The 26,401-nt window shown below is 51.4% G+C and overlaps 2 protein-coding genes across 6 annotated transcripts in view; both read left to right on the top strand.

Moving 5' to 3' along the window:
• Nucleotides 1–26,401, top strand: part of KIAA0586 (KIAA0586 ortholog) — a 187,923-nt gene that overhangs the window by 49,162 nt on the left and 112,360 nt on the right. The gene's annotated exons all lie outside the window — the stretch shown is intronic.
• IRF2BP2 (interferon regulatory factor 2 binding protein 2) lies at nt 19,231–22,363 on the top strand. The gene has a single exon (XM_078858666.1). It carries the CDS (start codon nt 19,379–19,381, stop codon nt 21,743–21,745), a length of 2,367 nt encoding a protein of 788 aa, XP_078714792.1. The 5' UTR covers nt 19,231–19,378; the 3' UTR covers nt 21,746–22,363.

The raw sequence follows: 26,401 nt of genomic DNA, 5'->3' as shown, positions 1-26,401 counted from the left end.
TTGCAGCAGGCAGGGGTGTCTCTGGCTTTGGAAAGTTGGTGGGGAGGAGATACTTAAAGCCCCCTTTGTATATCATTTCACGCTTACCGGCCCAAAGTGAAAAGCACCACCACTGACTGCTATTGCATGGGATTTGGCTGGTGAGTGCTCGGCGCACGGGCGTGCACTCGTGTTGTAAAGGACCATTAATGGTTCCCCACCATCGCGGCAGTAATTAATTAGAAGCACTGAACTTGTCACTCGGTGGGGAACCTATTCATTAAAGTTTTTTTTTTATGGTGACCACCAGTCACTACCGTGCATCCCGTTTTCTGCCTTGACGGGTCGTGGGGAAAACCCTGGAGAAAAGGCCCTGGAAGACAAGTCCCCCAATTTTAAACAGGAGTTGCGTATCGGACTCATTCAGAGTTCGTTTTATCACATTAACGTGCACGTGAAACGTATATCCTGCAACACACGCAACGGCTCATTATTCACGTGGTGCATTCAAATATTTGAAAGAGTTACTTGAAATGTGATTGGGGAAATGCGTGGTAGCCAAAATTGACTACAGCCTCTGTGGGTTTCTTCCTGGGAGCTGCAAGTAATCAGTTGTGTTTGCTCAGAAATGAGTTAAATATGGCTGAGCTTAGGTCAAAGAACACAACGTCCTGCCACACTGATAATGGTGATGTGGCCTTGAAGCTTGGACTCATCCAAACAGTGGGACTGTAAAAAGGGGTCCATAAACTTCATGGAAGCCAACCTTTCTGCGGCGAACAAGCAAATAAGAAAGGCTTTGTGAACATTTGGTGAGAGTTACAAGTATGCAGCGGTTTAAAAGTTCCCGTGACTGAGCAGACCAACATGTTCAAAGTTTTGTTGGTGGGAAAACAGTTGGAAAATACATATCGGTGTGTGCGCCATGCAGATCACCAAGGATGTTTAAGCAGCCCTGGTTTTGAGAAGTGCAAACGGTTGAGCTGAAGCCGGGGTAGGGACCTAAGCAGTTCTTTGTTGTGAAGATTTGTGAGACACCAATGCGCCCTCGGCTTTTGTCTTAAGAAATTATGGGTGTGCTTCGTGACACCATAGCACGTGAACGCACAAATGTGTATTTACATGTTTCGCTCGTTCTCTTTCAAGCCGCATAGTTTCAGTGCGTCGGCAAACCCGATAAATCTGCTGAGCAGGTGGGTGGAGAGCAAAGACGATTACATGGGAACCTTGTATCTTGTAATAGTGTACGGTCTTTGGCTGAGTGGCATTCAGTGGTTGGTGCGTCACCCTGCACAAAAAGCCACGTGTTTGGTGTGTGACCTCAGAAGAGCAATAGCAGGTTTTTTTTACAACGGTTGGAAGGAAAGATAAGCAGACTGTGCACATAGTGAAGTAACGATCTCTGGCAGGAGGGGAACAAAGCGCTGTTTACCAACAGGGAATGGCGTAACGCTCTTTTTTTCTGCCCTTGCGCAAGCAGCGGTCCACTCCATGCTGGCCGCTACTCGCGACGATGTCAGCTTGCCCCGATCAGCGCCGCCTCTGTCCTGGGTGTTGGTGAGCAGGCCGCCACGTGGTGTGTAAGGCCGTGGGTGTGCGCATGCCCCCACCGATGCGCGTCTGCGGTGCAGCCGTTCCCAAAACAGCAGTAGCTCCACGTGGCTCTTTCACTGCGACCGCCACTCTGTTCGAGCAACGAACGTTTTCTTTCGTCAGCTCGGTGAGCGAGGGAGGTATGGAGGTGGTGGTGGTGTTGTCGCACAGCAAATATTTGGAATTGGCATGTTTAACGCTCGAGATGCACGGTATAAGCGTGGGCGTCAGCTCGCCACTTAGCGCATGCTCGCTTGAATGTGTCGGTGGACAGGATGTTGTTGCTCTACCTGTGCCGAGTCCGAGAGGGGGTTGCCCCCACGTCCATGTGGGATTTCTCTGGGCTCTGTGGTTTCCTCCCACGCAACATAACACTTCAGGATTGACCAAATATCGCAAGCTTGGGCCCTTTTGAAAAAATTCTACCACGCAACATAACACTTCAGGATTGACCAAATATCGCAAGCTTGGGCCCTTTTGAAAAAATTCTACCACGCAACATAACACTTAAGGATTGACCAAATATCGCAAGCTTGGGCCCTTTTGAAAAAATTCTACCACGCAACATAATACTTCAGGATTGACCAAATATCGCAAGCTTGGGCCCTTTTGAAAAAATTCTACCACGCAACATAATACTTCAGGATTGACCAAATATCGCAAGCTTGGGCACTTTTGAAAAAATTCTACCACGCAACATAATACTTAAGGATTGACCAAATATCGCAAGCTTGGGCCCTTTTGAAAAAATTCTACCACGCAACATAACACTTAAGGATTGACCAAATATCGCAAGCTTGGGCCCTTTTGAAGAAATTATGTCTTTATGTTCAGACTTCCCTGACTAAATAGAGGAAGGAGTGTGTGCGTGTGTACAGTACTGCCGCGTAAGCCCCTTGCGCAGAGCTGTGGAAGTTTCGTTTTGGCCAAGACTGCCACAGGGCATGGCAATCACATTCGTTATTTAAGCCAGGTGAGATACCGCTGGGACAACAACATGTCTCTCTTACAAAGTGAGACCTTGAGAAAACAAGGGCAGACACGGAGCTGCAACCACGTGTGAAAACTAGAATACAGTTGTGTAAAAACATTGATAACCAATTAAACAACATGACTCATGAACAGCATTCAAGACCTCCCCACGCCATGTCCGTCACGGGGGTTGTTTAACCATACTTCACCACGTAGGTCAGTGCGGGTTGGTGTAAGGGCCACGTTCAGATATCACTCGCCACGGATGTTGGCCATGGCCGAGAATCCAACTCAGGAAAACGAGTTAATCGCGTAGTAAATGAACCACTATTGCTACCATTTCGCCTCAACAGCACTTATGTGTTACAGTAATACAAATTGGTTTATGTTTTAATGTCTAAAATATGTGATAGCTACACATGCGAAGTATAGTCGAAATCTTGAGAGACGTATGAAAAAAATTGGTATGAAAAAATATAATACCCACACTTATATTTTCTATGTAATTACCCAGAGTTGAATGCTATAGAGTATTGTTATTACTGACGTTGAGCCGAAAGGTGTGTGCAGAAACGTTTATCCGTTGGAAAACTACATTTGTTCTTAAAGAACGGAGTTTGATTCGTGGCCACACACAAACAATTGGAGTCGGTATCTGTGGCCGATTGCGTAAACGCTTGAAGGGCAAATTGCCCCGCTCAGTTTGTTCCGTGAGCCCTCTCTTGTGTACGGTGGAAAATATCACTCGATGTGTTGTATGTTACAAGTGGCCGCTGGTGTATAATACTCCACTGGGCCAAGGGAGCTTAAATTTAGTACCTGGCACCAGTACGTCGCCAAAAGTCGTCTGTGGCGTGGCTTCCCCCTTGCTACTACCCCTTGTGACCTTAATAGGCGCTCACCAGGAGAGGAACCTTCCACTGCAGTGCGACTCGGCTAAGAAGTGGAACGCGGCCCATTTTTTCCTGTCCGGGTTCATCCGGTTCAGTCGAGTTTTAAACACTGCGCGAATTATCCCATAATTTCTAAATCTCATAATAGCAAACGATTATAAATACATAACACGATTACGCATGTGGATGACTTGCTTAGTCAGACCCGCAAAAGTAATCGGATCCTTAAAACGGCTTCGAAATTCTCTTGGGCCATTCTGGGAAAAATAAGATGTAGTGAACTTGAGCGTGGGAGTTTTTTTTTAAATCTGCTCCAGTTTAGACTCGTGAGCTCTCTCACAGAAAAACATATTTAAGGGGGACTGTAAGGATTAATGAATGACTTAAAATCGTGACCCCACTGGTACCCCAGACCCCCTCCCTCCTGCAGTTTCCCGAGCGGTTTCTGGAACACGCTTCCTCCGACTCGCTCGGAGCCCTATTTATAATGCGGCCCGCATTCGTGATTGCACACGGGTGCTTGTGTCTGTGTGTGTGTTCACGCACTCTCGGATCGTACTTCTAACGCACGCAAACTTAACACAAGTAGGCTTCACGGAATCCCGAGGCAACAACATTCCACCGTACCCTCCAAGCTTCACTGGAGCTAATATTAAGCAAGAGATGTGGCCCTCTCGGTTTTTTTCTCTCTCTCCTCGGTGAGGTTGGGACAAGACGGCTGCAGCAACGCTCACGGCCGCACTCAAACATTGACGCCTGGGCCACAACGTTCAAACGCAAAGTCTCAATTGTACGTCGTTCTGCCAACTGGTAGCGATGGCATATTTAAATAAACCCGACGCAGACGGCAGCTTTCCTGTCTCGTTTTCTGCGTGTCCGTGCTTGCTTGCAGCAGTGCGTGCGCACGGATGCTTGCTCTAATGCACCACGCCACGTGTTCGTAGCTGCAAAAGCAAGGGGTGTGGGTCTTGTATTTTTGTTGTTGGACTGGAGAGCATTAGTTCACTTCCTCCTTTCTCTCAAGAAAACCGCATGCTGATCTGATGCAACTCTGGACAAGATCGAGTGGGGAAGGCGGGGGGGGTGTACTAACGGGAGGGAGGGAGGTGGAGGGGGGGGATTGTAACGTGGGGGGGGGGTCCTCTGAGCTCGGCCCTTTTGCAAGCGAGCCGCAATAACAGGAAGCGTGAGTCACGGGGCCCCTCGGTGTGCTGTGGATGGAGCTGCCTACTGTTGGCTCCGTCCTCTCACCCTTCCCCCTCCCCACAGCCATACGTCCCACCACTCCTGACCGCCATCCTCAGCTCTCTCTCTAGGGGCTGAGGCAGCGGGGGCAGGGCTGGGGCGATGGGCGGGGATCGTCTGCTGTCATTACCTTGCCACGCCACGTAGCCACGCTCTGTGCTTATTCAAGGACAACGCCTCGATTCACAAACGGCTAAAAGCTCCTTATTCAACACGTGTGTTGGTGCATAAGCACGCCATCGCTACCGCCATGGAAATCGGTGTTCTTGCGTGCACAGGACAGTGTATGTGTGTGCATGAGTGTGCATTTTTTTATCAACGGGGTTTATTTATAAAGCCACTTGCTAAATAAAACCGAGCCGTGTGTACGCCTGTGTATAATTGGTACAAGTATGTCCTGATAAAGTTGCACACGCGTCCAAGTAAACATTGCACGATCCGGTTCAGCTTCTTCTTAAGCACCATATTTTACATTTGTCAAAAGCATGAGTTCATATCTTAAATAATTATTGTGCACTTCTCAACACTTTTATCCATCGCCCACATACGCAATGAAGCTAGTGGGCTGGAATCAAGTTAAATAAATGGCATTCATTCATTCGTTGCTTGATTTTACCTGTCATTTTCTTCTGAGTCTGAGCTGGTAAAAATACCGAGTGGCCTCTGTACCTTTGTAAAGAAGTTGCTGCTCCTATCCGAAGCATACACAACAAGACCACTTTCATCCACTGTGCGTGACACGAAAGCGAGCGATGACATTGCAGGAGAGCGGTCGTAGCTGCAAAAGCACCAACCCGCCCTCACCCACCCGGCTCTGGAGTGAAGAATCTCGCGGTGGCCATGTGGCACGTGCTTCTCGAAGTGAGGACGCTTGGCACGCAGGCGTCCACCGCCAGCGGTGCAAGCCTGCGCCACGTCATTGCTCGGTGTCGCTGACTGTGCACCGTGACCCCCCCCACTGCCCGTACCACCGCCAGGCCCAAAGGGGTCCCGAGGACACGGGGAGATGCAAAGTGCGGGGTTCATGGGGGACACGGTGAAGCGCGCTCTCCATCGCTCGCTATCTCCGTCCCCATCGTGAGCTCGCTCAAAACGTTGGACACGTGTTTTGAGGAACAGGCTCTGCCCGGTTGTTTACTAATGGATTGATGGGTACGTGCAATCTCTGCGCTCTTTGCTTTATCAAAGGGTACCTGTTTGTTTGCGGTTCAGCTATGGTGCAACAGACTGGATATAGTGTGCAGAATTTGAAGGTCATCTGAGTGACAGCACAGGCTGCTGTGAATTTTGTTTTAGCATGGCGCACCACGAAGGCATGTTCCGGCATTACAGTTATGTTGCGAAATAAAACGTGTTCTATTTTTCTCTCCCCCTGTAAATGCGTAATGAATTACATATAGTTTGTGCCGAGTCAAATGTATAAATAATTGAACTAGTTTTTTTCTTCACGCCACGCAGTTGTGTCCTGATAGTAACAACAAAAATAGCAATGTTGTGATTGTGTTTGGTACCACATGTATCATTATTTTAAGGAATAGATTGTGACCACCACTGCTGGAGATGACATCACGTGATCGATCAGTCGCTAACAATTGTACCTATACTATACGGGTCTGTCAGCTTTGCAGAATATTCATTTCTTGTTGCTGTGTTTTCATTCAAGGCAAAACGCTTGTGTACTGGAGATGGCTTGACTGGTAAATCTGTAAGATATTTTCACTGAATTTGACTAATTTTAATTTGTCTTCAGTTTGATTACCATTAGACGAAATGTTGCAGCTCTAATTATACCTCATAACCCCCCAGGCACAAGATGCTCTCCCGGTACACGACCTACAGTGTCTACCTTGGGCAAAGGTGTGCTGCGTGTGACACTCACTGTCAAGCCAATTTATTGTTGGGTAACATGTGGTGCCCTTCTGGCACAAATATGCCGCCACAAATGGGCCATCGCATCATTCAAGATAATAAAAATAATAAGAAGAATTCTATAGGTACAAAAACAGAATTTAAAGTCAGTCGTTACTGTGAATTATAGAGATGAGTTGGGTGCTCAAGAGGAGGTGGTGTCACATGGCACTCTGGTGTCTGTTGGGAGTGGCACTTTACATGCACACAAAGATCAAGATCCCACATGTAGCCACATCGACTGTTGGAGAAAATGCTGTTATCATGGACTTGTTAAGGCCAGCACAGCACACCGAGGGGTTTGGTGTGGCAAGAACTACACGTGGCCGCCTCTGTCTCCCCAGTTCTGATGTTACTGCACCAGATGATACTAATTTCCAGGGTGAGCCTATCTAGAAGAGGCCCAGGATCAATCGTTATATCACTCGCCACTAATTTGAGCGTGTGCCTGGGAAATTAACTGAGGTATCTGGGTTCGTAATGCAAGTGCACGAACCACCATTCCCGATGCGCTAACTACTCTGCTACCGTTCCACGCACGCACACACGCACACGCACACAAACGCACACACACACACGCATACACACACACACGTACTGTTTGAGAAGAATGAAAGCCCTGGATACGCGCGCACACACAACTCGACAACAAGACTGGGCTTTGCCGAGCGGCTTTACAAATCCTCTTGTATGTGTGAAGTTTTACATTTTTAATAGAGGTATGTGCACCGGGGGGGGGTGTTTTTGTAACGTAGCGCAGATATGGCTTATGGAGTCATAATAAATAAACAGAGAATGGTCTGTTTCATCACCAGGATAAAATAATATTGATGGGCAATCAGGACCAATGTTTTCCAGAAGCATTTGTTTAAGGGAGGCCAAACCCTGGATGGGTTTTCACTTCTCTCCCAAGCTAAATAAGTCCCACACCCAACCCATGAAAGTCAGAGAGATCAAAACTCGCTTAGGATTTTCCTTTTTGAACGTATGCTTCTAAAAAAAACATTGGTACCGAAGACCCATTAGATATCAACCAGCACGTAGCATTTGCGCAACTGTCGAAAGTTCCTCGATTTAATATAAACACATACTGTACTGTACAAACAGTAGCAGAGAGTTGGGTCCTGCAATCCATCACGCAAGCTTTCAGAATCTTTATTTAGACTGAAGGAGGAATCCGATGAGCTATGAAGCTCTTTTTCACAGATTCCCACTCGGGGCCGGTCAGCAGCAATCCAAAGCCCGCTGGGTTGCGAGGTCACCCGGAGATGGCAGTAAAGCAAGCGGGTTCATGAACCTGTCTGTGTGGACCTGTGGACGACTAGAGAAACTAGTTTTTACCAAGATACAAAAAAACCTTGCTTTTTAGGTGTTATCAACTAATAGGAGTGTTTTTTGTGGTTTGCTAACCCACGCTAATCAACATCTTAAAGTGCAACTGGCCAAAGATGCCGATACAGGAACCTCATGAAAAGGAGTCCTCATACTCTGAATGCAGCTTCTAGAAAGTTTAACACGTAGGCTTTCAAAACCAATATTTTCCATAATAGGGGTTTTTGGGTTCGATCGCGTAAATATAATTGTGTCGTTAAACCCGCCACCACTCGACACAGCTAATTAGTAAGGTTTGTCACGTAAACAGAACGTGCCAATTCGATACTAGTCAAGCAGACCGGTGTGTTGAAGAGTAAATCCACAACATTTACAATTCGAGTACGACTTTTGCCAGTAATTACAACTAGCATCATCAGGCGACAGCCAGATTAGATTTAAATCACACCGGTGTGCTGTACTAGTAACGAATTGGCATGTTCTGTTTACATGATAACCCTTACCAATTGGCTGTGTCGTGTGGTGGCGGGTTTAACGACACGTTTATATTGACGCGATCTGACCCAAAAAAACTCTATTATGGATTTCTCCTGGAAAGTTTAAACAAAAGATGTCGTGATTATTCCGCCGATAACCAAATCATCCTAAACACGCCAGAACTCGTTAGATCTTGAGAGCCAAGCCGGACTTAACCCGACTGTTGATCGTGGTGGTTGTTGTGGTTGTAACAGGCTGCGGGGCCACGTCATGGGCATTGCAAAACAACACATTGCTTTACTGTACAGTACTCCTATGGGCCCACCTCCCAGCCTTCACCGCTCCACGCACACCGGAGTCGTGTAAACGTTGTGGATTTACTCTCCAACACACCGGTGGGCTGAAGTAACTAATTGGCGCGTGAAGTGATAAACCTTACTGGCTGTCGTGTGGTGGAAGGTCACGACACATTTATACTTACAGGATCTAACCCAAAAACCTTTATTATAGTGAACTCTGGTCAACTATCCCCCTCGACCCGCACGGATAGCACCTCATCCAGCAGTTGATAAAAAAGGAATGTACACCATTGCTGATAATAACCACAAGTGGATTGTTTTTTTTATAATTATAGATTCAGCTGGCACGGCCGCGTGCGTGAAGGTGGGTGAAAAGTCAAGCTGCAGGGCCTGTGGCGGTCGACCGCAGCTGCGCGCGCGCGTGCTCGAGTGCGTTTCACTCCAAACCAGCCGCCTCTCATTGCGAACAGAGCCGGACTGCCGCTGTGCAGCAAAGCCACTCCACGCCTACACCGCCGTGCCCATACCAACAACAACCCACACCTTCCCCTCTTCCTCCTTGCCACCCCAACCCACCCCCTCTGCTTTGCCCCGATTTGGACACACGCGAGCTGCGTGCGCGCGTGAGCGTGCGACCGAGTGGATGGCCCTAAATTTAGCCGAGGCCTCCCTTGGGCCAACTCGAACCAGATGTTTCCAACCGTCTGATGTCCCGCGGCGAGCTCTTGCTCGATACGTGATTTGGGGAGTGGTGGGTGGGGGTGTTGCAGAGAGGGCTCTGTGTTTTTGTTTAAATTGGGAATGGGGAAAGCTGTGGCAGGGACAATGAGGAGGAGATTTGGGAGGGAGGCCAGATTGGGTAGGAGAGTTGATGGGCAGGGCAATGGGGAAGGAGATCACTTGAGGATGGATGAGTGTATGGATACATACTGGCTAAATGGAAAGATGGGGTGGATGCAGAGAGCGAGCGAGCGAGGGATGGATGGGGACAAGGATGGATTTGTCTTTATTGATACAGGGTGGGATGCATGGATATTGGGGTACATGAATGGACAGATGGATTGGTGTATGGTTGGATGAAGGTGATTGGGATGGGTGGCTGTATGGCAGAGGTCGCAAACGGGTTTTGATTCCTTACCCGTACCCGGCCGCACCAGGGTCGCAAATGGGTACCCGTACCCGGCCGAGTACGGGTACCCGTTCCCTACCCGTACCCTACCCGAAATGAGTGACAAGCGGTTACTCACCAGTGACTCACAGCCTACCCGTACCCGGCCGCACCAGGGTCGCAAATGGGTACCCGTACCCAGCCTACCCGTACCCTACCCGAAATGAGTGACAAGCGGTTACTCACCAGTGACTCACGGCCTACCCGTACCCGGCCGCACCAGGGTCGCAAACGGCTACCCGTACCCGGCCGGGTACGGGTAGCCGGGTATCGGGTAGGGTACGGGTATCGGGTACCCGGTTGCGACCTCTGCTGTATGGATGCATGGCAAGAGGCTGGTGTGCGTGTAGAGCGAGTTTGGCGAGTGGTGGAGAATAATGGACCTGCTCACAGGCGGTGCAGATGCATGCGTGGGAGTCGCGTGTTGGGGTGGTTGGCCACGTAGAAGATCCATCGTGGGCCAATTCTGGCACAGTAGAAGAGGCTGAAGGGGGGGGGGAGACGCCACGGCGTTCGTTCTCGCTCGCACACACGGCGTGTACTTTAATCAGCCAGGGACGTGTGTTTACAGTATTGGGTGTCTGCGCCCACAGCGGGTTCTCTTTATCGCCTTTCTAGAAAACAGAAAAAAATACGACTGCCTTCAAGCTCTCCCTCCACCTACAATGGCGACACGAACGGGGACCGCTCGCACGCATCCCATAGACGTGTTCTTGCAGGAGTGTAACACAGTTTAGTCTTGCTCGCTTGGCGATAGAAGAACAACAACTGCCCACGTAGCGCCCTCGCTCTCATTTGTTGGTGCGTGCATTTTGGGAGGCCGGTGCTTTTTGTTTAATGCCAGCCCGTTTTGGAAAGCACAGGCTACCGCCACCACCACCAACCACCCCCCCCCCCAAAAAAAAAACCCAGTGTTTTTGTTGGCGCTTGGCTCTCAACCAACTTTCCGTGAGGGCGTGCGATGATGTTTTATTCATGGGGCGGGCGGCTTGGAAAGACGCCCGCTGTTTTGCTGTGCTCCAGGGAAGGTCAGAACGTTCACGCCATTCGAATTTGACGCGTCTCCCCGACTGTCATGGACAGACAAGCACCGTCGCTCAGTGCGCACGGACAACACGCGGAACACAAGGCCAGCAAGAATCGAATTCGAGTCGCTGCGATTGTTCGCCGCTCGTGAAAGCACACCGCTGTGCCACACAGCACAAAAGACACAAACACTCCCCTTGTCACCCTGCCTGCATGCGTGTGCGAGCAGGTGCTGGTTGGCGAGTATCTATTAAGGCCAGGACAGCGCATGAGGGGTGGTGTGGCCTCTACCATGCCCGGCTGCTTTGTCTCCCCTCCGTGTTGATGTTCGCACATCAAGTACTATTTCTAGCCGGAGTCAACATACCTAGGACACGATATGGATCAGATATAACTTGGCACTGATGTTATCCATGGCTGGTAATCGATCCCGGGTCACCGGGTTTTTAGTGTGGAAACCACTGCGCCACTGCTTCTCTCCCGCACACACACACACGTGTGTGTGATGGATACACACATTACAACAGCGGACATACACACTTGGGAGCTGGACAACACATGCAACGCTCCAGTCTCTAACCACTGCTGCCACCGCACGCAAGATAAAGTGGTGTTGTTTTGGGTGGAACATTTGGAGAAAAAAAAACACAATTCTTGCAGTCAAGGAATAAGAAATAATACGGCCGAGCAGTGCGTGGGGTATTTTAGAGGGATAAGGCTCCGTCGATCGTCCATTGCGCTTGGCTGTGACCTGGGCCATTCTGAACGGAGCCAGGGAGCTCTTAAACAATGCGCCAGCTAACCCACCCCCCTGCCACCCACCCCTCCCTCCCGTTGGTTAATTATTTATTTGCCTAAACCCTTTTAAAGGTAGCCGAGTGCACTTTCCATTAATAAATAAACCTGTTATTCATTAATGTAAATACACATTTGACATGGTTTACATAACGTTTTCTTGGAAAACAAAAATAAAAACGCCCTCTGTAATATTCTGAACTTCCACCCACACGCTGCGGGCAATGTTTGTCCAGCCTATCGAGTACATTTAGCACAAATTAGTTTAAGCTTGTTGTGTGTGTGGGATTTTGTCGTTTTACAAACACAGCCGCCGTGCACTGCTGCCAAGCGTCACCACGATGCAGCAACAGTTGCAAGCTGCCCATTGCTGCTGTCAGAGCCGTAAATGGGCTTCTGTATAGAGAGACACCCAGAGAGAGAGAAAGACTGAGGCATGGAGAGAAACGTCCACAAACACAGGGTGGGGGAGAGTGGGATGTGGAGAAGTGTGGATGGGGAGTCGATCCCACAAGAATAGTTTCTCAAGCGCATACACGGAACATTCCAGAACTATTTTTCTGTACGAACTGGAGTCCATTCCAACCCCAAAATCGATTTCAGCTCTATGAATCGGAAGTGCACAAAACATTTTTCAATAGTTTAATATATGTAAAAAACTAATTTATAAAATTCACAGACACGAGTTTATTTTCCAGCTGTTGGTGATCATCTGACATTTAGAATGTTACATGTTACGAAATGTTACGAATCTAACTGTGCAACTCGATCAGAAGTCTCGAGTCTCGAGTGTCAATCACGTGGTTCGTGGCCAGGGAAATTCGACGGCAGCGTCAGCGGCAGGGGTAATGTGGACAGACAATGTCATCACCTGTGAGTGGCGTTACTTTGCGTGTGTTGACAAAACGCGTAAGAAGGTGGAATGTGACATTTGCAGAAAATAACTTGTGCTGCATTCAGCAAAAGAACGTCACCGATGTGGAAACACCTTGGAAATGTCCCACCCGGCAGAACAATCGGCATGCTTTCAAAGTACACCCTGCAATGTGTATGTATATGTGTATGTCTATCTACGAGTGGTCACGGTAAACTGAAAATATATAATTCACCAAATATCTATTAATAACACTCTACCATAGTGATAGGTTTTTACCCTTTCAACTGGTACAAAAACTGACACCTTTATACAAGGCATCATGTTTGCAATAACCACAACACAAGCAGTCAAAATGCAAACAAAAATAAAACTTTGATAATGATAAGCACTGTCCTTGAAGTTGTACTAGTACGCCTTTTGGCGTCATCTGGTCCAACACCAATGGAGACTAGGCTCTAAGGAAAGATGTCTCGGGTGTGGACCAATCAACTTCAAGGACAGTGCATATCATTATAATTATCAGAGTTTTCTTTTTGTTTGCATTTTGACTGCTTGTGTTGTGGTTATTGCTAACATGATGCCTTGTATAAAAGTGTCAGTTTTTGTACCAGTTGAAAGGGTAAAAACCTATCACTATATTTTGCCACTGGTAAAGGAGATGTCTCATAGTGTAAACACTCTACCAACGTGCGTAATTATAATTGAACGGCTATATATATATTGTGTTAATGGACAAAGGGGGTACCACAAGGGTAGAAATGTGATATGGTTTCCCAAGGCTACTCAGCAGCAGTTGTGCTGTGGGCAGACAAACAGCGACATCAGTCAGAGGAGGAGGGTGATGATGATGATGATCTCCCAATGGGGAGATGAGCTAATTTCGCACAGTCGCTCAGGGTCAAGCAGGCGACCTCTCTTCCTGTACTCGGTTCTGGCCTTTGAAGGAGAAATTATTGGGTTTGAGGTGGTTTTTATGAAAATTGCTCGTGTGTGATGTATGATTATTGGTCCGGTTTAAACAGATATGTAGTTACAGGTGTGAATTATTATTAATTGGTTAGGTTTTTTTATATATATAAAGTAGTTATTTTTCGTGTGAGTTGCGATTATTGATTATTATTGAATACTTACATTTTTCTATATGTTTATATGTTGGTATCCTAAAGTATTTAATTCACATTCAGTAACCAACTATTCAGAACCTTTAGTTAATGTTCTGTTTATGTATATAGTTCCATTTTATCACTTAATGCTTAACACCTGTATTCTGGCAAAAAAAAAGAATCCCGTAGGCAAATAAAGAAATGTGTTTTTCAGTTAATGTGATTTGGAATCGAAATCGATTCCAACAAAGTCTATTCTAATCGACTCCAAAAACCTTGGATTCGGCCATCCCTAGAGAGAGGTATGTTGATGATCAAGGAGAGAAACAGACGTAAAGATAACGAGAGAGAGAGAGAGACGCGTGGAGACAACGGATTCAAAGACATTCAGAGGGCCACGCGGAGATGGATACAGAGAGAAAGAAGCAGAGGCTAGGGGAGCTACAGGGAGAAAGAAGATGAGAGGCAGACACCACACATGGACAATTCAACATGAACACACTCTGAAAGAGAAAGATAAGGCGGTTAACATGGATATACCCAGAGCCATAGACAGACACGGGAGAGACATGAAGAGAAATGGGCAGATAAATACATTTTGGGGAGGGGGGGGGGTTGCTGAGGAAGTGGGGGCTCAGTGCACGTGTTGCATATTTATAAAGCTGGCACGGGACTGCCGCAAAGCACATTGCAACATGCACTCGCTGATACCGGCTACGTGAAAAAAACAGCAAACTGCCCTTGCACAAGATTGCGTGCATCGATTAGTGGGGTACACGAGGCTGCTGCATCGATGGGGGTGGTCTTACCCCCAAGCCAATAGCAATCCAAGTGCTGTTGGAGCCTGACCCAGAGCGAGAGGGTGCCATGAGTTGTCGACGTGGCACGACTGTTGTTTTGCATCACGCTGCCAACGCGCCGGGGTGGGTAGGCAGGCATGCTTATAATTGGTGGACACAGAATGGATTGTGATGTTTACGGTGACGTTTACAACTGCCCGCCTTGGAAATTAACGTCAAAAGATTAAGATGGTAAAGAATTTTGGACAGTTCTGCTGCTTTGGTCTGAACGGGCCACGTGTTATTCTCGTGGCTGGCTTTTTGTGCATGTACAGTAACCGGGCAATAATCGGCAGCATTTGCTTAACAGATCAAGCAGTTGCTGTTGATGATATTCAGAAAATAAAATCCGCCCGAGGATTTTCCTGCTTCAACAAATACTGGTGAGAATAAACATGCACTGTATATCTTGAAAGGCCCATACAGTGCATAGGCTGATTGACTAAAGGCTTTACTTTTACGTGCAGACGCAGACCGCTTATTTCCCAAATACAGTAACAGTAGCTACCAAGCTCCTCACCGTGTTTCAGTGCTGTGTATTGTTGTGCGCTCGAGGCTTCGTGAGATGATATCGCACGCGCCTCCGTGGCATTTATTTAAGAGGCAAAATGGAAAAAGGTCTTCAGAAGTTGTTTGATGGGGGAGATGAAAGCGCGCGCGATCCTAGCCACTTTGTTCCTCGGTAATGAGCGGCCTCACATGGACGTTGTTGCTGGTGGGGGGCTGAGAACGGTGCAGGAGGGTGGGGGGGGCACTGCTCTCTTGATCCCTTACCCACGAAACTGGAGTGTCCTCAAGACTACTGTAAACACATCTGGGCCTCGTCAGTGTTGGGCATGCCGTTAGTGCCAACAGTAATGCCCTTTAACCCAGGAAAGCCTCACTGAGTCTAAATACATTCTGGACGGTCCTGCATCGGGATTCTCTTCTAAGCCAAGGAAGGATTTCAGTCTGGTTAGTACAGCACGTGGAAGGGTGATCACCGGCCGGACACTGCCAGGGGTTGTAGGTGTAGGGCTGGGAGTTGGCCAGGAGATGACAGTACAGCAAATGGGTTCCTGACGTATCCGCTCTGGCATCATTAGCCATGCTCTGTTCACTGCTGGATGTTCTCCCCACGCTCTGGCCATCACTCAAAAGTCTTGTAATATCACAATACATCTTATTCCTGGACATCAACTAATAATATCATCGCCCCATATAGCCAGTGCTTGCCCTCCTTCACCTCGCCTGCAATTCCATCACCGGTGTCACCCATCCACATTACAAACTGAATTGTGACTTGCTGACTCGCTCATACTGGAGATCTGTGAAAAAAAGAGCATCATAGCTCACCGGATTCCTCCTGCGGTCTAAATAAAGTTTCTGATTCTGTCACACAATTGAGGGTACATTCTCTCATTTGCTAGTTAGAACATGACTGTTATCCCATGCATGATGGCTCGCTCGTGTAAATATCGCCTGACGTTACGTGTTGTCCTCGCGTAAATGATACGCGCTGTTGCTGTTGCTGCTGCTGCTTTACCATCGGGCAAGAGGCCCACGTGCGGGTTTAGGTCGTGCGAACTTGACACGGTCCCATCTCGACGGCGCCAGACGGACGGCGAAGTGACAACGCGGCGTAAAAAGGCTCAAGCGGCCGATTTGCCAAACATCACGCGGCCCCGCAATCCACGTGTTGGCGAGCGTTGTTCGCGCTCTTTGAAGTCGCCACGAGAGTCCGATGGGGGGGGGGGCCTGAGAAGGCCGGTCGGCGCTCGGCAGCCCCGGGGAGCATCGTGGCTTACTTCCCCCCCCCCCCCGTGGTGGGTTGGGTGGCGGTGGGTAGCAACGCGTTTGTTTGCCTCGCGGGCTTGTCGTTCAAATCTTGGGGGGAAGGAGGAGCTTTAGCAGGAGACGTGTAAACCGCACGAACGGAGGGGTCATCTACGGAGGAACAAATTCGCTCCGTCCCGCGATTGCCACGTCGTTTCTGGTTTTTTACGCCAAATGTCGCGAAAGTCCCACGTGGTAAAACCGTCGTGAAACGTACGGCAGGTCCACGAGTGTCTGTGGGGGTCTGTTGATGGGACACCGAATATCGAAACCGTTCCCAAGTTTGTATGCGACTGATGTTGCTTCAACTGTGCATTCCCAGAAAGCAGTGTGGCCGATGGTTCGTGTCAAAAAGATGTATTTTAATATGGCTGTACATATGGGAGACGTTAACGTATTGAATTTTAGTCCATCAACCTCGTGGGTTTCCAGACGAACATTACCATCAAGCAACATTTTCTTGAGCAAACTCCAGACCGGGTTCGATTTTCTGGGTCTCATCAGCCGTATTAAAGGCCTGCCAAACAAATCCTTCTGGATGTATCAGGCGTCATTGGCGAGATGGCTCCATACAAACTATGCGACCGCGTTGCTCGATCAGCATCAGCAGCAGTAACTGTACCCAAGCGGAATATGTGACGTTGTGCGGAGCATTGTAGATAAAAATCAAAATATAAGCACAACTCAAGTCTGGCCACATCAACTCGACGTGTTTGTTAGACCATCCGGCTAAGAATAGCCTCGCCGAGATGGGATGGGGGTGGGGGTAAGGGGGGGGTTTGGGGTTGAACCGCGGGGAGGTCACGGTGGGCGTCACGTGACGCGGCGGCCCGCACCGCCCCCTCCCACCGAGACATCCGCAGCATTAAAGCGTCAATAGCGAGCGGGGGCCTCGGTAAATTATAATTGTGTTGCGATTAAGGCCCGCGTGCTGCAGGAGGAAACAACAGCGAAGGCTCACGCCGCTGCTGCTGCAAGGCTGCGTCTTCCGCCTTGCAGAAGCAGCAGCAGCATCATCATCAGCAGCAGCCACTCGCTCACTCGCTACTGTACACGCCCTGGGCCACGGCGTGGGCTGAGCGGAGCAAGGGGGGCGTTGTGCGTGTGTGTGTGTACACGTGCGTGTGTATGTACCCACGCGTGTGTGTGTGTACACGTGCGTGTGTGTATGTACCCACACGCGTGTGTGTACACGCGTGTATGTGTGTATGTACCCGCGCGTGTGTGTACACTCGTGTGTGTGTGTGTGTGTACATCTGCGTGTGTGTATACCCCCGCGTGAGTTCGATACCCGCTGATGACCATCAACACCGGTGACGATTATGTGAACCCGCCCTGGGCCTCCCCCTATGTCAACTCAGACGCAATTGAGTACCTGGTGCGATGTGTACATTTTCCCACTGGGGAGACAAAGGCGGCCGGGCGTGGTGCTGGCCACCCCCTCGTGTGCTGCTCGCTCACAGCACTTGCCCCAACAGTCCGTTGAGGCTACACGGGGGATCTTTGTCTCGTGCGAGATGGATGGTGGTGGTGCAAGGAAGAGACGAGAGCGCTGCTGAAGGACACGCGTGATGAGAGTAATCCCGATGGAAATGGATTACTGAAAAGCCACCCCAAGCCTCCCCCGTGGGTTATTTTGGGGGTATATTTGGCCATACTTCCCCACGCTCGTCTCGTGCAGGTTAAGTAAGAACGTCGGCCGCGATCGGTTGGCACACAGAGGGGGTCATTGTATGTTGTGAGTCGAGCGAGCGAGACGAAGGTTGGGGGTGAGTGAGACAAGACAGAGAGGCGTTTGGTGGATCCACGCAAACATTTTTAACTATCAAATCCGCTGCGGCTGCGCGGCGATCTGGAGCTGGCAGCACAGATTGTGTCGCGGATGTCGGGGAGAGTCGTGAGAGTCGGACATCTCTCCTCCCAGGAGGTGCATGGCAAGGGTTATGTCGCCGAGTCTTGACTCAGGTTTGCCCTTCCACGTGCAACACGGATCGAGCGAGCGAGAAGACGCATCTTCGGGGAGAGAGATGATCGCGAAGCAAAAACCAGAGGCGAGAGAGATACAAGGTAGAGAGACTTTGCGAGAGAGAGAAGGACGGGGGGGGGTGAGAGGGACATGGTAAAGTGGATATTTTAGAGCCGAGCATGACCGCCGTTGAAAGGCGGAGGCGTAGAGGGGGGGGGTGGTTGGGGGGAGACGAGGTGAAGGAAGCTGGTGGGGGGGGTAGCCAGCGACAAGGGTTGAAAGAGGCAGCTCGATCTGGCGAGGAGTTAAAGGAATAGAAACGCGAGGGGTGCGTTGGAGAGGTGGTGGTGGGTGGGGGGGTGATGAAGAGAGGCGGCGAGTGGGGGACGAACGGAGCAAGGAGGAAGCGTGCGAGAGAGACGGGGGGTGGGGTGGTGATGGTGGTGTACATGGGGAACAAGGGGGAGGAGGGATCCCCCCCCCCCCACTGGAATGAGTAATGAGCCCGCTGTGACGTCACGGCTCATCACGGCCCGCGGTGCCGCGCGGCGCCGCGTGCACAAGAAACGCGGCGCGCGCGCGACCCACGGAGCTCTCACGGAGCTCCTCCACGCGCCGCGCTCAGCGCCACTTGGCATCGGCACGGCCACGTGTGCGGCCACCAGCAGCAGCAGTAGCGTCGTCGTCGTCATCGCCCCCCAGACACACACAGCGCCACTTGTTACCGCCGCTGCTGCCTCTGTCGCTGTCGTGCGTAAAAGCACCGCGCGCGCTCCGGCAAACTGCGCGAGCGGTCGAGTCGTAGTGGTGTTGTTATTGTTGCCGCCATCGTTAATTCCACCGCCTTTGGTCGGTTGTTATTATTATTATTGTAGTGTTTCTGCAGCGGGCTTTACCGCAGTCTTGCGATAATTTGTAGGGGGGGGAGGAGGAGGAGGAGGTGGTGGGGGGGGAGGTCGGGGTGGGCGGGTGTCGGGGATGTGCTAGCTTCCTCGCTCCGAACAGCAGCAAAACACTGCGGTCATTCAGAGCAGCAGCAGCGGCAGCAGCAGCGGCAGCAGACCCCCGTCGGCTTCAGCCCGCGCCGCGCGATGTCCTCCACCTCCATGGCGGCCTCTGCCGCGGCCTCTGCCGCGTCCGCCGCGTCGCGCCGCCAGTCGTGCTACCTGTGCGACCTGCCCCGCATGCCCTGGGCCATGCTGTGGGACTTCTCGGAGCCCGTGTGCCGCGGCTGCGTCAACTACGAGGGAGCTGACCGCATCGAGCTGGTGCTGGACACGGCGCGCACGCTCAAGCGCACCCACGGCTTTCAGGACGGCCGCTCGCCGGGACCTCCCTCCTCGGCGCCCTCGCTCGCCGCCTCGCTCGCCGCCTCGCTCAAGGTGGACGCGCTCTCCTCCTCGTCCTCGGCGTCCTCTGCCGCGGCATCGTCGTCGTCGTCCAAGGACGTGCCTATGAACCACGTGGAGATGATGGGCGGCAGGTCGCTGTCGCACCAAGCCGCCTCTTCCATGGAACGCTATCAGCTGTCGGCGGCGGCCGCGGAGCGCGCCCGCATGTTGGAGTTCCACCCGCCGGCAGCGCCCGGCCGCATCACGAACGGGCTGCCCGCGTCGCCGGCCGTGAACGGCTTCCCCAAGGTCGAGGAGCAGCCGCCCGAGCTGCAGAGGCAGAGCCCAAACCCGCGCCGGACGCACTCCGTGCCGCCGCCCGGCGCCTTACCCCCCAGCCTCATCCCGCACCACATGGTGAGTGGCAGCGGCGGCGGCGGCCCGCACCACCAGCAGCAACACCAGCAACACCACCACCACCAGCAGCAGCAACAACAGCAGCACCACCACCAGCAACAACAGCACCACCAGCTACCGTTGGGCTTCGGGCACCCAGGAGCTGGCAGACACCCGCACCAGCACCCGGGTCTGCCGCTGTCACTGGGCGTGAGTATGGACGCGCTGGGGGTGAAACAGCAGCAACAGCAGCAGCAGCAGCAACAGCAGCAGCATCAGCGTGGGGGGTCTTCGTCGTCGTCGTCCTCGTCCGTGGACGGCGAGCGGGACCTGAAGGAGAAGCGCGGCGTGGAGGCCCTGGCCGAGCTGGCGGAGAGCGTGCGCAACCGCGCCGAGGAGTGGCCCGGGCGGCCCAAGGCCGTGCGGGAGACGCTCGTCACGCTGTCCAACAGCACCCCGTTCGACGTGCGCCTCAAGCGGGACCCCACGCTCCAGCGAGGCCGCGTGGTGGCCGTGGACTGCGGTTGCGCCAGCGGCGGGGGGAAGGGCGCCTCGGACTACTACGAGCTGAAGGTGTTCGTGGAGTACCCTAGCGGCACGGGGGTGGTGTTCCCCAGCGCGTCGGGCGCCGCGCGGCAGATGTGCCAGGACAGCATGAAGGACTTCACCCGCGGGCCCTCGTCCGGCCTCAAGTGGCTCGAGTACGAGCGCAAGCACGGCACGGGCGACTGGCGGCCCATGTCCGAGCTACTCACGGATTCCGTGCGCTTCTTCAGGGACGTGCCGCGAGGGGAAATGCTGCCCGTGCCCTTCCTGGACCCCGGCTGCCCCGTGCTGCCCACCGTGTACTGCAGCGTGCCCCGCGCATACCTGGGCAGCCGAGGGCAGCGCAAGCGGAAAGCGTCGCCCGAGCCCCCGGATTCGGTGGGCAGCGGTGGCCCCAAGGTGAACGGAAGCGGCGGCGGCGGCGGTGGAGGAGGAGGAGGAGGCGAGGACCACTCACACGGCAGGCAGCAGCCGTGGATGCCGCCGCCTCCCCCAGGTGGCACGGCGGCAGCAGCGGCCGGGGCAGGAGGAGGGGGAGGCTACCCGCCCAGCATGCCTCACCCGCCGCCAGCGGCCGCGCTCAACTCGAGCCGCACGACGCCTCCTGAGTCAACCCTGCGCAACGGGACGTCCCCCATGGCCGCGCTCATGTCAGTCGCCGACAACCTGGTGACGGCGCAGTCGCCCAAGGAGGGCAACAACCAGGTACACTCCACCACGGCCAAGCGCAGCAGCAGCAGCAGCCCCGTTTCACCCGCATCTGCAGCCGGGCAGCAACAGCAGCAGCAGCAGCGTCGTGGAGGAGGAGGTGGAGGAGGAGGAGGCGGAGGAGGAGGAGGCGCAGTGCGCAATGGTGAGACGCCGAGGCCTAGCTCGCAGTCGGACGCCGAGCAGTCGGTGCCACAGTCCCTGCCGGACTCGTCCGTGGCGGGCAATGGGCCCCTGTGCTGCACCAATTGCCACGAGCGGCTGGAGGACACGCACTTCGTGCAGTGCCCGTCTGTGCCGTCACACAAGTTCTGCTTCCCGTGCTCGCGCGAGAGCATCAAGAAGCAGGGTGTCAACGGCGAGGTGTACTGCCCGAGCGGGCAGAAGTGTCCCCTGGTGGGCTCCAACGTGCCCTGGGCCTTCATGCAGGGTGAAATAGCGACCATACTGGCCGTCAAGAAGGAGATGGACCATTAGGACCTTCACAGAGCGTGTGATCCCATTGTTATTATATATGTACGTATTAAACAAACGAAATTGATGGTGATGAAAAAAACACAGAGCTGAGAGGGCACGGGCTGGTTGAGACTTTTATGTTGCCGTTGGGTGGACTGTACTTACTCAAATGTAAATATTTAGGAAGACTTTCGTTTTTGATTAAACGAATTTGCTAATACAAGTGTCATATATTTTTGGAGGTATGTACTGTTCTAGTAATTGCTTTAGTTATTGATTTTTTTCTCTCCCTGTTTATTGTTTTATCGGCGTATCTTTCTGTTAAAATAGGAGTAAGCTTTGGTGGTGAAACTCACAAAGCTAAAGCGATCGCAGGCTGCTCACGGCTCAATGTTTAACTTTGTATGACACTTCAGAAATTATCACATTTCCTCTCCAGTTGATGTACGCACTTAAAATAGATTGCCAAATGCTTTGTCCAGCCTCGTCTTGTTTTGTTTAATTGAGTGCAACATAGGAATAGTATCACACAGTATAGATCATGCATAAATTAGACAACTTTTTTCTGTTATGTCAACATCCACTGCTGTCATCAGTAATGTATGTAAATACAGTTCTGTGTACAAACCTATACATTTGTGCGAGTTGTTTTTTTTAATGCACATTACATATTAAATAACTCCAGCTGTGCCAAAAACGGTGATTGCAATAGACGGGGACTGTCTGCATTCGGAGCTCGCGCAAAGCATGGCAATTTCAGCAACGTGGAAGTGTCCGTTCTGCTTCTAAGCGCCGTTCACCCCCAAGCACGAAGGATTTAGTGAATGCTCAATCTGTACATTGGAGGTGCAAAAAAACATGCGCAAACTACGTGATATCCACTTTCCCCGATGAATGCATTTTGCTGGCTTGTGCGCTGACGTACATCACGTGGATTTTTTTGCGTGCACCCCTTTGGAGTTTTGCATTTCACGAAATCCAAGAGTTTTGTGGCCGAGGAGTGGTTTTCACAAGGCCTCCCTGTGTCGGAGCTGGCTTCTTCTTTGCACATCGGCAGTTGAACTTCCAAGCCCCATGTGGGCGTGCTTCTCATGAAAGCTGTTTACGATGACATTTGGAGGGGGAGGCGGGGGAGGTTGGAGGTGGTGGGGGTTTGTTGAATTTCTGGCAGGGAGCCCAGACCACGAAATCCGCCGGAGCGACTAATTTAAATTCCACCCCTAGCAACAACTGTTGTTGGCTCTCGTAACGCCATCTATTGTGGATTTTGGACAGCTCGACATCCGAGGCATTGGGGGCTTCGATTCGAAAATCTGTTAGGCCAAAAAAATAAGAAAGGAGCCCCTCGCCAGAAGCGGCAAGCGGATTGCGTGGTTGTCTTTTTTTTTTGCGCATCAAGTGGGGATCCGGGAGGGTTGGCGAGAACGGAATGGGATTTGGGTTTCCACTTGATGCAGCAGAGTTTCTGTCCCTCCACTGCCACCACCACCTCCTGAAAGCATGACGGAATTTATGTAAACACCCCGGGCTAGCACGGACAAGAAGAGTGAGGGAGCAGATGGGCTCAAATTCCACTACGTGGTTTGTTTTGTCAACGGCTGCCTCCCCCCCCTCCCGCCAATCTCTACGTTAACAATTCACAACGAGTCTTCCTTCCCTCGGGTTGCAGATGATTCAGGAGGCTAATGACCCTCGCTATCTGCACCATGCTCTGAATCAGCTAAACTGGGCCCTCTCGGGGGACAGTGGGGTGTAGATAAGGCTTCCAAAAAAACAAAGCATTAAATCGGGCAAAATGGGAACATAAAGACATAATGATCTCAGCACCTCGGGCAGTTTTTTTTACAGCTTCTGAGTGGACGGAATTTGGAGTTTGGCAAGACGCGGCATGTGGCGCACACAACTGCAACACTGGAACACAAACAAAGGCAAAATCTGTCAGTTTGACAGGAGGATGTTTAATTCACCTGCCAAATGTAAACTTTGCAATTTTAGACGACGTGGGGTTTTTTTTACTAACTGTTGATACAAGGGTGTGTCCGATTTGCTGTGAGCTGCTTTGGGAGGTTAAAGGTGAGTATTGCCAAACGTGTCCTCACTGTAACCTCGTTCTTAACGATTATCGCGCAGCCCTTTCCATTACTCATGAACTTAAATGGGCTTGCCGTGTCTGGGTGAGTGTGAGTGAAAATATTAATCTGGTTTAGATATATTAATTTTTTTGTCACACGCAAAATTTATAACATTTGTACTTCGGGGAATCTAAATGCCCAATTGGCGCTGCACAGTGTTGGACACAGGAAAGACGTTGGTCAATGTTTACAGTTGCGCTTGAGTAGCCGACGTGTCGGATGAGCAGAAGGATGTTGGGCCTGTTGCAGGGGCTGCTGTTGTGTTGTGCGCCATGTGTTGGGACGCATATTTGAGTTGTGTCATTCTCCCTTGAGACTCCCGCAGCATACATTATGGATCAAAGCGGGCTCTTCCCACGTGTGTCTCTTCAAAGTGAAAAGAGGAAGCGTTGGCATTTGGAATGTATTATTTCTCCACAATGTCAGCACACGGGGAGTGCTTGGCAAGGAGTATGTGCACGTGCGCGCATGTGTGTGTTGTTTCCTGCGTTTATTTTATTTTTAATGATAAGCAATCACTCTTAGGGCTATTCTAAATCGTTGCGTTATATACCTGAAGTTCAGGTGTAATGTTAACGGGTGGAAAAAAAGTTGTTCCCGGTTAAGCGGCGAGCATGCGGTCCGATGAAATAATGTAGCGGTGTTTACGTTACTGTAGACAACCAGACACCAGTCGCGTTTCTCGAGGGAATGGTGGGGTGGAAGGGAAGGTCACAAAAGATATCTCAAGTTTCAATGGTGAGAATGGAGGTGCGTCACAGCTTGGAACCAGTTGGCACTATATTCGAGGTGGTTTTTGTTGTTGTTTTTTTTGTTTCCGTAAGTGCTGATTGATGGCGTGTTAGCACGTGGTTGGGGGAAGGTTGGGCTGCGTGGTGGTTGGGGGGTCTGATACAAGACGGCTTTTCTTTATGTAACGTAGGAGGATTTCAGGATGAATGCCCGAGTGGACGGCTTGCCCTCGCTATGGCCACGCGGAAGCACGGTGTCTGCCCGTGTCGTGGCCAAGCCTCAAGCTTTGCCTCGCCATAAAGGGGCATGTCACTGACCCCTCGGCGTTGCCGAGATTAATGTTTAGGGCAGCAATCCTGCCTCCTTTATGGCTGCTGGCAGAACATGAGTCAAGCTCCGTCATTGTAGCCCCTTTGTGTTATCTCAACTTTGGAATTGGCCTGAAGAAAAGTTGCCTGCCCTAAAGCACCACTCATTTGCTTCTTCAGTTGTCTTCGTGTTTTTTTCCCTCCATCTTCCCTCGTGCATGCCTACAAAGCGAAGCCTTTGTCACGTTGGAATGTGGAACATTTTAAGCCCGGGGTTGCTCAGCTGGGCCCCGGCAGCAGTTGTTTTAGGAATCCTAAATTTAGGGAGGATGGGAGCGGAGGCATTGTAAGGTCACAACAGGATTTGAATGCCAGACCATTCGTTGGTTTAAAGGGGTGGCGGCGGCGGTGGTGGCGAGGGGGATGGTCTGACAGCTTTTTAGGGGGGAGGCTTTGAGGTGGGGTGGGGGGGGACTGGGTTTGAAGGGTAGTGTACCCTGCTGGAAAGGAAATGGGTTCTTTGTTCGCAGTGTTGTTTGCATTGCCCAAACAGCGAATGTTTGCTTTCCAGCCCAGTAATTCTGGTTTGCAAACAAAGGCCGGTGTAGCCAGCGCTGGATCTAGCACGCACAGCGCCTGGGAAGGCCCGCCCTTTGTACTTTTCGCTCGGCTGATCCAGCCGTCATCCCCGCGATCCTCCTGCTGCCCCCCCTCCCCACCAACCCACCGTCAATTGTGTCCAGTCTCTGCCCTACCCCACACCCCCAAGGCCGGCAACGCCACCGAACACTTGCTGACCTGCTTAGTTTATGCCACGCAAGTATGACAAATTTCCCTTGGGTACCTGAAATTCACTCTCTCTCTCTCTAAAGCCCGTCGAACTTGGTGAATCCCGCCCGCCGGTCCCCCCACTCTAAACGCAAACAGCGAGAGTGATGAGCTCGGTTGTTGTTTTTTCGGAGCCCACGCTACGCTGTCACCATGGAGGAGGTCGTGAGCGCTCCGGTAGCTACGGCCGCCCTTAAAATAACTCGAGGGGAAAGGTGTCTGGTGTGCGGCGATGTGGACGGCGTTCGCACATTTATTGAACTGCTCTGTAATGGCCTTGTTTGTGGCTGGGAGAGAGGGGGGGGGCGGCTGGAATTTATTTTTGAAATTGAACTCGCTGGAAATTGGTTGCATCAACAGAAAGGGGGTTGAGATTAGATACCGCCGATGAGATCGGGGACAGATGTGTGAGAATTTAACCCCGCTTGCTCGCCTTCTGTCTGTCGGCATTGCAACCCACAAACGCACCGCACGCACGTGGACGCGCACAGGGGGCGGTGTATACGCAAGCGTTGGGAAAATAAGTGTGCAAGTCACGTTCACACGCATCCCCACCAACTCCCCCCCCCCCCCCGTGTGTACACGCCTTCACGTGCTGTCACACGCATCCAGTCCCCTGTGCATGTCGTCGTTATTATTCTTTGGCAAAGACGGCACTTCCAGGAAGCACGGTGGGG

The sequence above is a fragment of the Lampetra fluviatilis genome, chromosome 7, assembly GCF_964198595.1.
Source record: "Lampetra fluviatilis chromosome 7, kcLamFluv1.1, whole genome shotgun sequence".
Classification (NCBI taxonomy): Eukaryota; Metazoa; Chordata; class Hyperoartia; order Petromyzontiformes; family Petromyzontidae; genus Lampetra; species Lampetra fluviatilis.
Note: the sequence above shows the minus strand (reverse complement) of the source record. Positions and strands in the feature narration are given on the sequence as shown.

Excerpts from the sequence above, each read along its gene's own strand:
- IRF2BP2 (XM_078858666.1), top strand. The coding sequence starts at position 19,379 with ATGTCCTCCACCTCCATGGCGGCCTCTGCCGCGGCCTCTGCCGCGTCC.